The following is a 14,659-nucleotide window of genomic DNA, read 5'->3' on the forward strand; positions in this document are numbered from 1 at the left end:
AAAAATGATGTTCTGGCCTAAACCTTGGAGTGTTAAATTTCCCTTAAGGCACGCAAGCCAGAGGAGATGAGTTAGGGTGATAGGAAAGGCACTCTGCCACGAAGCTGCTTTCCACTTTTAGACAAGGAAACCTTCTCTAGTCATTCTCACATGTAAAATTGTAGGCGAGCCTAGTCATTTAACATATTTATGTTAAATGACTGCTTGATATTCAACAGTGCAGCTTGATATTCAGATTTGGTCTGCACTGTGGCGCTGGCAGTGGTATTTTCAAAAAGCATCCCGATTGATACTAATGGGCAGCCAGGATTGAGAAGATCACTGGTCTCTGAGTGGTTCCTATTTTGCCTTGCTGCTATAAACTTCTAGAGCCTAAGTGAGTCACACAGGAAACTCGATTCATTACAAATAATAGTAAAATGCCACATATCAAGAAATATAGAACTGTCTCACACTTTAACAGGCATTCGATGTTACATATTGAAATTTGTAAATACAAACCAAAATTATGGAAAGATTTCTTGCTGTCTTTGGCCCCCATCCTTTTCTCAATCAGTCTTCCTTTAGGGAAAAGCAAACCTATCCTTTATGATCACCTTGCAAAAGAGAAATCATTTAACAGTATTTATATAAATATGGGTAAGTATTTGTGGTAACTTTGTCATAATTTTCATTTTAAAAAGTTTTTTCTGAGAAAATGGTAAATTTCCTATTTTAAAGAGGAATTTCTAAAGAATCTAAACACAATGAAAGAATAAAATACTGATAAAATATTGAATGAGAGCTTTTACCAATCAATCACACTAAACAAATCACTTGTCATAGCAGTGAGCACAAAAGAAGCATTTGCCTTCCTCAGAAACTACAAATGCCTTTTCATTTTTCTCTTAGGCTCTTTTCTGTAAGTTGACCTTTCAGCCTGTTCCAGGTTTGGGAACTGTCTGTCTGTTCTAGCAGGCAAACATGAAGAGAGCAATAGTTGACAATAGCTTTATATTTATCAGATATTGGCAAACTAGAGATTTCCCAGATGGACAGTCAGGATGGTAATGTACAAAGGAATCAGGTCACATGAAGAATAAGTAAGGAAACTGGCTTTGTTCAACATTAAGAAGGTGAGATTTAGCAGGCATATAATCTCTGTTTTCAACTTTCAGAAAAACATTTTTGTAAAAGAGAGCATACATTTTTATTTTACTGCTCTGGATCATAGAACAAAGTTGAAGGAAGAGAGAGATCATTTAAATATTAGGAAGAGCTTTCTAACACTCCTTGGTGTCCAAAAGTGGAGTGAGCAGCCTCAAATCAAGTAAGTAGGCCAGCACCAGTGCATTTCATGCAGAGGCTGGGGGAGCACAGATTAAGGAAATTGTACAAAAGCGTCCTGGATTAAAAAGAGAATTTATAATAAATTACCTTCCATCTCAAAACATCTATGTTTCTATGAATTCTTGTGGAGAAATTTTTCTAACAGAATATTAATATCTCCATTCAAGCATTGCAGCTGGCTTGACACAGTCTGAAAAATTTGCCCCAATTGTTTGAACACCTCACTTTTCATGAGAACCACTTGGTCACGAATTTTTTTTTTTTTTTTTTGCTTCCTTTTTCTAATACTAGGATTTTTCTTTTACTTTGGTTTTTGTTTTCTTTATATCAGGTTGTAGACCTACTCGCCAGTATTTTAGATCACTTTGATTGCCACCAGATATACACATCTGTACTGTATAACTGACAGCTGCTCAAATCAGGCCAGTACTTGATGTAATCGATTGATCCTCTTGCCATACCAGTTGTTAAATACTTTATATATTACCTGGTTACAGCCATATATTTATTGAAAGATGGAAAAATGGTGACTTCAAAAATATATTCTGTATAAAATGAGCAAGACCTTTAAGGCTTTTGTATGCCTCAAAGAAGATTTTACATATTTTCTTCCGTACATCAAGGAGGACATTTCTCAGCCGGTATCTTGTAGGTGAATTTTTCAAATGTCAACAATGAAAGCATTTTTTAAGCTCTATTCCTTTTCTTTGCTAGGGGGAGCACATGATGATAGAAATAAATCTCGTCCAGTTGTGATAACATGTGTTCGTCCTGGAGGGCCTGCTGACAGGTAAACTTTATCTTTCTGTGTCACTACCCAAAATAGAATAAATAAAGCTGGGGACTTTGGCCATAGAAGTTGATAAATAGAAAATTTACAGTAAAATATAGGCATTAAGCAAACATGTTACAATGTGAAAACTGAGAGTCTGAGCTATGGAATCAGAAAAAATAAGATTTGCCTCTAGATTTTATACTTACTACACTATATCTTTGTCAGGTGACTTAACACTGAACTCAATTTCCACCACCATTGGAAATGTAGATAATAATACCTACCTTTCAGAGCTGTTCAGTGTTATCAAAGATTGGAGATATGTAATGCCTTGCAGGGAGTCTGGCACAGGGGAGGCACTTACAAAAGGCAGCTGGCTCTTTTAGAGCAAACACTGGAAATGCATCTTCTTCCATTGCTAAGCTCTCAGCCTGGACAGATAGGTGATGGTGGTGACATTTATACCATTCTCAACATTTTTATCGTTATTAGTGTTACCTTTTGATAGGGACTATATAGGTCAGACTGGAAGTGACTTTTAGTAAAAAGGAAGACATTTCGTCAGTCTCTAGAATTTTCTCTTCTTTGCATTTCTCTTCCTTGCTAATTTGAATATGTGAAAGGCCAGTGCATTCAACTTTCCTGTTATAAGCCTTGTAGAACCCCAAGTAAACTCACAACTTAGGTGTCTCTGGAGAAACTCATCTCCGTATTAGTTTCCCACAGCAAAAGTTGATTCCAGAATGAAGGGGGAACACAACTGCTGCCATTAGAGATTGTTGAAGGAGAGGAGGAAAATGCACTGATTCCTTCTGTCTCTCTGTTTCCGACCAGGATAAACTTAAAAACATTTGTTAAGAGATAGAAATAATAATGATAACCATTATTTATTAACCACTCACTATGTGCCAGGAACTGTTCTGAGTGTTTGGCAGGCATTATCTTATTTTACCTTTACAATCACCCTCTAAATGAGGTCTTTGTATCCACATTTACAGATGACAAAACTGCGGCTCAGTATGGCTAAGTGATTTGCCAGTAAGTGAAAGAACTGGGGAAGGAATTTAGGTTTCTTTTCCTTTGAAGCTCGTATGGTTAGCTTGCTTTTAAGAAAGATGATATTTCATATAAAATTAGAAAATAGGAAAACACTGGTTTCTTACTTGTGCTGATGTATATTTGCTTTTGAAGCAGGTAACAAAATGTCCAAGAGCTTTCCCTTTTCCCTTCTCATGTGTCTCTAATGAATCACTCCTCCTGAAGCAAATTAGAATGTTTCATTTCTTGTTAACATTCAGAGTTGGAGTTGACAAAAGTGTCAAAACATAGGCTACAAGCTTGTGAGTGGCATACTTATATTACCAAATTAATTTAAAGCTCAAGGAAATCTGAGAATTTAAGAAAAAATTTGGAGCCCAAAGACTTAGAGAGTGATTTAGGTGAAAGATGTTTATTTCAAAGGTCATTATTATTCTTTCCAAATCCTAAACGTATAATCCCACCTTTTGATCTTCTCATTTTTGTGCCCCTCCCTGAGGCAGGGGAGTGTTATCTGGGGGGGGCCACCCTGGCTGTGGGTGTCACTTTTGTGGTGTCACTGAAGTCCTGAGTTATCTCTTAAGGCCTTGAGTGTCTGTGGTCACAGCAGGGAGAATAGTATTTGCCTGCCTCTTCCAGGGAATATGAGATTGAATCGATTTAATGATTGCCAAATGGCCTTATAAATCAGTAGGGAAATTTATAGACAAGGGAAATTTCTCACCAGCAGTTCCTATTTTGCTTGAGTTTACTGGTAATACTTTGAATGAAATTAGCAGGCTTTTCTGCTTACCTGACTTTGGGAAAATAGGTGAATACTATTTTCTGGGCTCCAATAAATCGGTTTTAGACATTTAGACAAAAACCCAGAAGAGGGAAAATGTGCCCTTCTTACTTTTGTACTCCAAGAATTACCTGTGGGTAGCTAGGTTTTTTGCTAATGTGTAGTTATTTTCTCATTACTGATTTTCATATGACAGCAATTTTCTGTTCAGGGTTACCTCTTTATACTCTTACGGTCACACTTGATGCTTAAAATGAATGCAAATGGGTTGGATGGCAGAATGTGTGTGACAAAATGAATTTGGCTAAGTGACTATTAATACCAAGCCTCATTATGCTAAATTAATAAAGACTGTTCCTTTATTCTCCCTTCAGAGAGGGCACGATCAAACCTGGTGACAGGTTGCTCAGTGTGGATGGAATTCGGCTTCTTGGAACCACACATGCTGAAGCCATGAGTATTCTTAAACAATGTGGACAAGAAGCAACACTGCTGATAGAATATGATGTCTCAGTAATGGGTATGTTCAAGTCCTGAGGGCGTGATGTGATGTCTAAGCTCTAGGACGTTGTCATCTGTCCCTGATAAACCATTTTGAATTAAGTATGTATTGTCATGCCTTCCTGGAGCAGAGAGAATTCATAAATACATATCATTTTACTCTGAGTTCAGGAAGATGTGAGTGGCTATAGTTTTCAGTGATGTAGAGTTCTCATGTCAATAAGTTCCATCAGTGTTTTACCTAGCAATCAGCTCTTCTATGTGGATTACCCTTTGGCAGCAAAGTGTTTTTCCCCTCCAAATCACAAAAATAATATTATTAACTTAAGGATTGGTCCTTTTTTTTATTACATAGAGACTGATAGCAGTAGGTGATTTCTTTCCTTCTTGTAACTTCACCATATGAAGCCAGCTAATCAAAATAATACAAATGGCCATTAATTGAATCATCATATTTAGGGATAAGGAAAATAAAGGAGATGTAGCATCATTGATTAAAATTAAAAGTGAGTGCTATTTTCTTTTTTAAAATTATGATTCTAATAGAAAGAAACTATTTCTATACTCATAGTAAAACTGGCAAGATATTCTCATGTGGCTTTTAAATGTTAGGAGAGCCAGCGTTTTGTGTAATATTGACTAAGGCGGAAAAATTATGAGAGAATGAATTGGAACTTGAAATTGAGGCTTAAATCATGTTGTGACTACACCTTACAAGTATCAGAGTCAATTAGGTGGCCCAGCTTTACCAGCCAGTTTTATGCTTGTGAAATGTAGCTGAGAAAAAGAGGCTTATTCTATAACTGCATACTCCTTTATTTCTCATTCTGTATGACTCATACAGAACAGTGTCGTATGAGAGTATTCTTAATCTGTTTGCTGGCCTGAAAGATCTGGAGAGAGAGTATGAGGTTTCCTAATGGGAAAGTATGAAACTTAAGGAGTTTTTATAAAGATAAATGATGTGGTATGCCCTTGACATGGAAAGTTAATGAATGAATATTCCCTCCCTTACTTTCCTCCTTCCTTTTTTCCTCTCTTTTCTTCTCTCCATCCTTGCTTCCTTCCTTTCTTTCTCTCTTCTTTGTGTTATATGTTTTCAAATTAGATGTCGAATTAGATTAATTGGGTTCTGTTTGGAACTCTATTAATTTCTAGGTATTAATTTGGAGCATACGATTTGATTTCCCTGTGCCTTATTTGTCAAATGGGGACTAGCATCCCTATTATAAAGGCAATTATGAAGATAAATGAAGATTACATAAGTAAGCTATGTTTTAAGTGATGAGACAAGTGGATTGTTAACATTAAAAATTGAAGCAGATATTTGACATCTAACTCATTTGTTCAGTCTACAAACATTTATTGAACTAAATGGCAGGGACCAAGAATAAGAGGTAAACAAAATAGACTGTTCCCTGCCCTTATGAAGCTTCCAATTTTTAAGAAGAACAAACAGTAAACAAGAACAATACCAAACAAATAAGCTCATAAAGTGTGATCATTGACATACAGGGCATCTGTTTTTTATAAAATCTTTTCTCAGCTTATTTCCCTTCGAAGTTATTTACAGACTTCCATTGTGATAGCCCTCTATCACTCTTAGATAAAGCTGAATAGATACAATTTCAATTACAAACTTAAGATCTTAAATTAGATAAAGAACAATAGTTCAGTAGTATACGTACATATCACTATCAGCATTTTGGTGAAAACTATCCAACAAGTCTCTGGAAAGTTGCAAACTTTCCCACGTCTTATGTTTTCTTCTGAGCCCTCCAAACTGTTCCAACCTCTGCCCGTTACCAAGTTCCAAAGTCGCTTCCACATTTTCAAGTATCTTTATAGCAGTGCTCCATTTCTCTTGATACCAATTTTCTGTATTTGTCTGCTTTCACACTGCTATAAAAAACTACCTGAGATTGGGTAATTTATAATGAAAAGAGGTTTAATTGACTCATAGTTCTGCATGGCTGGGGAGGCCTCAGGAAACTTGTAATCGTGACAGAATACGAAGGAGAAGCAAGGCATATATTACATGACAGCAGGAGAGGGAGAGAGAGAGAAAGAGAGAGACCACCACACACTTTTAAACCATCAGATCTTCTGAGAACTCACTATCATAAGTTTTTCCCTACCCCCATGATCCAATCACCTCCCACCATGTCCTTCCCTCAACATGTGGGATTACAATTGGAGATGAGATTTGCTTGAGAACACAAAGCCAAACTATATCAACCAGCCTAAGGAGGGAATTTATTAGCCTACGAGAGTAAAAAGCCCAAGGTATATCCTGGCTTTAGACACAAGTTTAATAATGTCATAGGAGTTTTGTCTCTCAGATCTTCTTGCCTAAGAAAGGCTCTGCTATGTCATGGGAAGATGGCCCTACCACCCACAAGTCTACATTATTTTGAGAGTTTGTGATGCCAGAAATAGAAACAAGACTGATCGCCTCTAAAAGATTCTTAATGACTTAGCTTGGGGCAAATGCTGATCACTACACTAAGCACTATGTCCAGGGATATAGTGGAGTCTACAGCTGTGGTATGGAAGACAAGAACATATGTTGAATGGCCCAAACAGAATGAGCCAGAGTTACGGCAGTTCCCCAAAGTAGATGATGTGGGATTGACAAAGAAAATAATAGGTGCCATTTTAGGACATAACTAAATGTTAAATACTGTATTCTCACTAATAGTATATGAGAGTTTACTTTGCTTCACATCCTCACTAGTGCTTGTTATTTGTATTAGTCCATTTTCACACTGCTGATAAAGACATACCTGAGACTAGGCAATTTACCAAAGAAAGAGGTTTAATGGACTCACAGGACAACATGACTAGGGAGGCCTCATAATCGTGGCAGAAGGTGAAAGGAACATTTCACATGGTGGCAGACAAAAGAAAAGAACTTGTGCAGAGAAACTCCCCTTTATAAGACCATCAGATCTCATGAGACTTATTCACTATCACGAAAATAGCGTGGGAAAGACCCGCCACCATGATTCAATTACCTCCCACAATACGTGGGAAATGTGAAAGCTACAATTCAAGATGAGATTTGGATGGGGACACAACCAAGCCATATCAGTATTCTCCGCCCATTTCATTCTAACCATTCTGATCAGCATGTGGTAGTATCTCATTTTAAGTTTGATGTACATTTCTTGGATGAATAATAATGTGGAGCACCTTTTCGTAGCCAGTGAGACATGCCTGTGGCTTTGGTTTTACTTTCATTAATAATACTTTGATTTATTTACATACTGTTACAAGTACACAACTTATTTTTTAGAAAATGTGTATGTGTATGTGATGTATGTGTGTTAGTATGTGTGTGTACAGTATAGATATCAATACCTCAACCCTGGAATCAGATATCTCTTTTTTTTTTTTTTTTTTTTTAGTAAATCCCAAATGATAAATTTTAGCAAATTCTGTGGTCTGTTTAGGAAAGCTATTGAAACTATCAATTTTATTACCTAAAGTTGAATTTAGTCTGTGTTGACAATTTAAGGACAATTTTTTGAAATAAGAAAGACTGAGAAAAATAAGTTTGAAGAAAAATTAAGAGTTCGATTTTGGACATGCTAAGTTTGAGATGTCTGTCCATGTAAGTGGAGGTATGAGTTGAAAGTTGAGTATTTCAGGTGGAGTTCAGTACAGAGGTCAGGGCAGAAGATATAAATTTTTAAGTCACCATCACTTATATTGCAAGGCTAGATGAGACACATAGGGAAGAGAGCTTAGAAAGAGAAGAGAGAGCCCAAAGGACTGAACTCTGAGACCATCCAGTAGTTACATCAGGAAGGTGAAGAGGACCCTGTAGAATAAATTGAGGAGGCCAATGCATTGATGGAGACAGTGAACCAAGGCAGAGCATGGAGTCACAGAGGCCAGATTTCTTCTGTGTAAAATGGTGGTAATTACACCACCACACTCTCAAGTTGCCATGAGGAGCAAAAGGGTTAATGCTTTGCACATCATATGTGCTCAAGAAGTTGTGAACAAATTATTTTAAATTTGTATGGGAAAAACCTCCACTTCAATATTGTTGAAATATATTACCAAATGACTGGGTCTGAGAGCCCTGTGGTTGGAAAAGTTACATAAAAGTATAAGGAAATCATGAGCATCTTTTATTTTTCTTCTTCTATTTTTAAGTTTAGAGGTATATGTACAGGATGTGCAGGTTTATTACATAGGAGAACATGTGCCATGGTGGTTTGCTGCACAGATCAACCCATCACCTAGGTATTAAGCTCAGCATTCATTAGCTCTTCTACCTGATGTTCTCCCTCCCCCAACTCCCCCAAAAGGCCTCAGTGTTTGTTGTTCCGCTCCATGTGTCCATGTGTTCTCATCATTCAGCTCCCACTTATAAGTGAGAACATGCAGTGTTTGATTTTCTCTTTAATGCATTAGTTTGCTGAGGATAACAGCTTCCAGCTCCATCCATGTCCCTGCAAAGGACATGCTCTCATTCCTTTTTATGGCTGCATAGTATTCCATAGTGCATGTGTACCACATTTTCTTTATCCAGTCTGTCATTGATAGGCACTTGGGTTGATTCCATGTCTTTGGAAAGCATGAACATCTAAGGAAAAAAGTTCAGAAAGCAATGACTATAGTTAAAATACAGTGACTTTTAAAGTCAGACAAACTTGATTTTGGATCTTCACTTTCTGTTGACTTTGGACAATATTTAACCCCTCTAAGCTTCAACTTTTCCATCTCTAAAATAGGGATGATAGTAGTACTTCTTCATATGATTGATGAAAAGATGAAATGAATGAATACATGTAAAGTGCTCGCCTTAACAAACTGTTAGTAAATTAAATTGGCTCCTTTCATGCCCCGCTTCTCTAAAATGAACCTCAAATCTCTAATTACGCTGAATTAAGATGCAGCTGATGGTTCACTCTGTGACAACATTGAATCATTGCTAAAAAGCACATTTGGAAATGACATGTTCTGGATTATTTTATTTTCTAAAAGTTCATCAGAATACTTATTTTGCTTAAATCTTTGCTGAAATATTTCTAAAATACGTTTCTGAGAATATATATTAAGTTAGGTACTTGAGTCTTTGGTGGAGGAGCGCACAATTATGTCAAGAACATTGTTCTGAACACCAATCCTTGGGCAGGTGTTATAGAGTCAAGAGATATATAAAATCGTGCCAAATCTGTACTGACTTGTAACTTGCTCTGGATTTTTAAAATTATGTGAGTCTCTAATATTGGCCTTATGGATGTTTTTGTGATATGTCTGCTCAAGTGTTTTGATCCATTTTCTTTCTATTGGATAATTCTATTCTTATTTGTTTATATGATTTCCTTATGCATTGTGTATGGAAGTCTTTTTTCAGTTACGTGTTACAAACTAATTCTGGCTACTGAGTGCAAAATAAATGCCAAAATTGGCAGATATAAGCTGTACGTTCCAAAAAACTTTTGGGTTACTTTTTGGAATTTTTTTAAGAATTAGACACAGAAGCTTGGAAGAGGATATAAAATTTCATCTAGTTTATTCTCCAATATTTAGATAGATGTTGCTGTTGAGTTCCCCACACTAACCCCTCTCAGCACTACTGTGTTAGTTTTCTATTACGTTGTAGCAAAATGCCACAAAGGTAGTCATTTACAGTTTTATAAGTTAGAAATCCAGGCAAGTGTGGGTGAGTTCTTTGCTTAGGATCTTCTTACAAGGTCAAGATGTCAGCAGGCTAAGCTCTTATCTCAAAGGTCTGGGAAATAATCCCTTCCAAGCTAATGCAGATTGTTGGCAGAATCAGTTCCTTGGGGTCAGTCTAAGGTCCTCATTTCCTTGCTGGCTGCTATCTGGGACCATTTGCTGTTCCTAGAAACCACCTATATTTCTTCATTTCTTCTCACATGGCCCCTCCATCTTCAAGCCAGGAATGGTGCATTGAGTCCTCACATTTCATATACCTCTGATTTTCTCTTCTGCCTTCCTCTCATACCACTAGTTGGAGAAAGTCCTCTACTTTTAAGGACTCATTTGATGACCTTGGGACCACCCAGATAATCTCCCTTTTTTAAGATCCACTGTGCCAAATGATATAACACAGTCACTGGAGTTACATGTCATATCATCATATTCACAGAATCTGGGGCTTAGGGCATGGAATTGTTGGGGGATAAATTCAGAAAGTCTGCGTATCACAGGACTGTCCACCAAAATCAAGATGAAGAGACAGGAACAGACTAGAAAAGAAATGCCAGTAGTCGGAATTCTAACCGATTGTTTAGTGATTATCAGCTAGACCAACTCCAGTGCCTAGCAATGTGCCTGGCATAAAGGATACTCTCAATATTTTTCAAACAAATGAGTAAGTAGCTTTTGAGGTTTTTTCTAATCTCTATATTTGACTAGAGCATGTTATATCATCTTTCTCTGGATGTTTTTGGACAAATAAACTGATAAAATATCAGAAAATTATATACATTATATATCAGGCTCATCTAGGCCAGGGGGAGTCAATAATTTTCTATTTCTTATGTCATTTATGATTAACTGATGGTGGCCATCTGAAACACTGCATTGAGAAGGATCTTGCAGTTTGAAGATGGTTGAGTTCTGAAGGATTTTGAAGTTTAGAGGAAAAGAGCACTGTGAGTACCTACACCATCTACCTGAGCACTACAGGCACATGTAATTACAAATGCATCTTGTTAACATCCCATACCCACTTAGACACCCAAGTGAGATTCAGGCCACTAGACCAAAGAACCAGTCCATATCTAATTTGGTTTTAGATGCTTTCTATCTGACAAATCTGAATAATAGAATACTTTGTTGTCATCTTTTCACTGTAACTGGAAGCTTATGCTTCTTCCTACAACACCACACATTAATCCCCCTTTTTTTTTTTACACTTTCTACAAGAGGCAACAAACTAGAGGGCATGACTGTGGAACATGTATTTTTCAGTCTTCACTGTGTTTTTGAGAAGTTGGAATTCATTTTCAACACCTATAAAGAGCGACTTTGTATTTAGAATAAATCTAAATGTGGGGTTACTCTTAGTAATTCGACATCACCAGGCCAGCATTCCTGTACATAACCCTTAGCTTGAGTTGACTCTCAGGCTGCCCCTCTCGATGGGGATGTTCTCTCCAGTTTGTCCAAATCATTTCTTTGACAGTAAAGCCTTATAGCAAGTCACCATCATGCCTGTCCCCCGGGCACTTGGGTGTGTGATTCCAGCTCTACACAATGACCTTTTTGTTTCAGCCAGCCCAACTCCAACACAGCCTAACTTGTATAGGCTCTCAAAAAGAAGATCCCTATGGGAAGTTCCTGTCCCAAGTGGAACAGTCTCCTCTATCTAACCTCACGCTTCCCAGAACAGATATTTGAGGAGTGGGAGGAATGGGAAGTTCCTAGCAGACTCCCAGTCCCTCTCTTCAGAGCCACCGTAGGCTCCCCCAGGCTTCTTTGTCCTGGGCCTGCAGCCTCCTGTTTACCGCAGTCCTATTGCTTTCTTCAGCTCAGGGGCACACGTGTATCCTGACAACTCACTCTGTTAGGGGTAGAAGGTATCCAAGTTACCAGTGGTTAACCCTTATGGGTCTGCAGCAACCTCAATTCTTGTCTCCTCAGAAGAAAGAATTCAACTGAGGGGCATAAGGCGGAAAAAGAGAGCAAGGCAAACTTTGAGAGCAGGAGTGGAAGTTTATTTTAAAAAGCTTTAGAGCAGGAAAGAAAGGAAAGAGACCCAAGCGGGCATTCAACGTTGACCCTAGGGCTTAGGGTGGCTGCCTGCATGTGCCCTCCTTATGCTTGGGAAGCGAACATGTGCAGTGTTTAGGAAGTTGCATACATGCCCATCTGAAGCTTTCTTCCCTTTTCTGGTGGAAGGCCCCCCAAAAGTCATGTTCTACCATTTTTCTCTTTTAATGTGTTTGTCTGATTCACTAGCCCAATTCCTGAGATCCTGTTGAAAGCCAATTACCAATTTCAAGTGTTTTTATCTGTTTGGAAAGTTGCCTGTCCCTGGTGCCTACATTCAATTAACACTTTAGTGTGACAGCTGTAGACCTTCAGGAGACTGTCTCTCCCTGGTTGGCTGGCTGCTGAATTATCGTTTTTAGAGCAGCAATGTGATAACTGCCAAACCATCACCTGATAATCACCTGACATTCCTGGTGGGTGGGGAGCAGAGCCCTCTCATGCCCTGCTCATGCCTGTCTAACTGCATGTAACAATTCCTAATGTATTAATTGTTCATTTCTGGGTCTCTGAAGTGATTTGGACAGTCTGATTTTAGTGCAGGAGATTATGTTAAGCCATTCTTGCATTGTTATAAAGAAATACCTGAGACTGGGTAATTTGTAAGGAAGAGAGATTTAATTGGCTCACAGTTCTGCAGACTGTACAAGCATGGTGTCAGCATCTACTTGGATTCTGGGAAGACCTCAGTGAGCTTTTACTCATGGCAGAAGGTGAAGTGGAAGCAAATACATCACAGGACAAGGACATAAGCAAGAGAGAGAAGGAGAGGGTACCACATTATTTTAAACAACCAAATCTTATGAGAGCACACTATTCTGAGGATAGCACCAAGCCATGAGGAATCTGCTCCCATGACCCAAACACCTCCCACCAGACCCTGCCTCCAGCACTGGGGATTACATTTCAACATGAAATTTGGAAGTGACATCCAAACTGTATTAGAGGTATTCATAACCACTTTCAAATTCCTGAGTAACACAAATGTAAGAATACAAAATGCTGTAGAATATAATTTAGGCACTCCTTCTAGAAGCTTAGTATTATATTAGGTACCATGGTGATGAGTAGTTGATTCAGAGTAGGAGTAACAGGGACAAATAATTTAATATCTAAATTTTCTCTAAGGGCCAAATTGGTTATATTTTAGGTAATATCTCAATGTAATAGGATCAGAAGCGTTTTTTAAAAATCTTTGCCACTACTTCTAACTCATAACATGCGGAGACCAGACATCATCATCTCAGAGGTTCTTCCAGCTCCACTATTCTATCTCTGGACCTGGTAAATTCTCTTAAAAGGTTTCAGAATTTATCATCACTGCTTTTTTCATCAATGTAACCACAAATACAAAACAAAAATGCTATAAATAAAAATAGTTTAACATTCAACCAATTTATAGTGGCTACAGTTAAAATCACTATCTAAAAAGGAAAGTTGATCATTTCCCTTGTTAATCACATCAAACCCAGCAGCCCCATTGACAATTACAAATTTTCCTCCCAGCATTCTAATAGTAGACATAAAGCAAACATGCTGCTGTGAAGACATTATCTGTGAATATTTTGATCTTTGCATTCTGAGACATTTACTAAATTAATGGGAAGTTGGCTAAATTTCCCTCCTTTTCAGATTGTATATGATACTTCTAAAATGAAACATGTTTTTTAGGGAGAAAATTAGCCCTTTGATTTTAGCATATTTTAAAAATAGGAAAAACTGACCGAACTCTGTCAGGGGAGGCATCTCTCTTTGTGTGATAAGTTTCTCTGAGGTCACGTACGTGTATTAGTTAGACAAGAATGGCTTTTCCTTTTGAGAAGAGTAGTAGGCGAGCACTTCTTTGATCATAAGGTCAGTCTGGGGCCATCTTTTATGGAGTGCTACCAAAGTACTAATTAAGATTACTTTACTCTGTGATTGTATACTAATTTAACATTCCTCTTTATAAAATGAGCTCCAGTTATTCACTGGAGAAAAAAATTACTCTTCTTTTAACCTTCCATTAGCCATTATATAATAGTATATAACTTCAAATGAAACAGAGACTACAATATTCCCCATCAAGCATGATGTGATTTTCTCTATATTTTAGTTATCTTTTCCCAACAGCATTTACTTCAGTGCTTGGTATGTAATAAAATTATTTTTTAAGAATTATTTCGGGTATACCAGTGGGTAGTAAAATGCCAGGTTAACTCTAACAGTCATGCTACCAAGGAGATAAACTATTTTACTACTAGTTTCTGTGACTTTGACACTGAAAATGACTCCTAGATGCCCCTGTGATATCACTCAGGAGGGTACACTTGCTCAATACAGTAACACCCACTGAGCCCCCTGCTTCCTGGCTCTTCTGTGTGACACGGGCTTCACAACCGTGATAGAAACTGCCCTGAATCTGTCTTGAGGTCAGGAAGTCAGAGCATTTTGGTAAGGACCCTCTGGTTTACTTTAAAGATTAAAGAAGA

General features: G+C 37.7%; 1 protein-coding gene across 13 annotated transcripts in view; it reads left to right on the forward strand.

Moving 5' to 3' along the window:
* GRIP1 (glutamate receptor interacting protein 1) overlaps positions 1-14,659 on the forward strand; it is a 702,506-nt gene that overhangs the window by 536,565 nt on the left and 151,282 nt on the right. For all 13 annotated transcript variants that reach the window (XM_032284375.1, XM_032284413.1, XM_032284348.1 and 10 more), the window contains 2 exons: positions 2,044-2,119; positions 4,301-4,446. In XM_032284375.1, the coding sequence (XP_032140266.1) occupies positions 2,044-2,119; positions 4,301-4,446 (222 nt within the window). The remainder of the gene's footprint in view (positions 1-2,043; positions 2,120-4,300; positions 4,447-14,659) is intronic.

This window comes from Sapajus apella, unplaced genomic scaffold (genome assembly GCF_009761245.1).
Source record: "Sapajus apella isolate SASKATOON/1434 unplaced genomic scaffold, GSC_monkey_1.0 scaffold2, whole genome shotgun sequence".
In the NCBI taxonomy this organism is placed as follows: domain Eukaryota; kingdom Metazoa; phylum Chordata; class Mammalia; order Primates; family Cebidae; genus Sapajus; species Sapajus apella.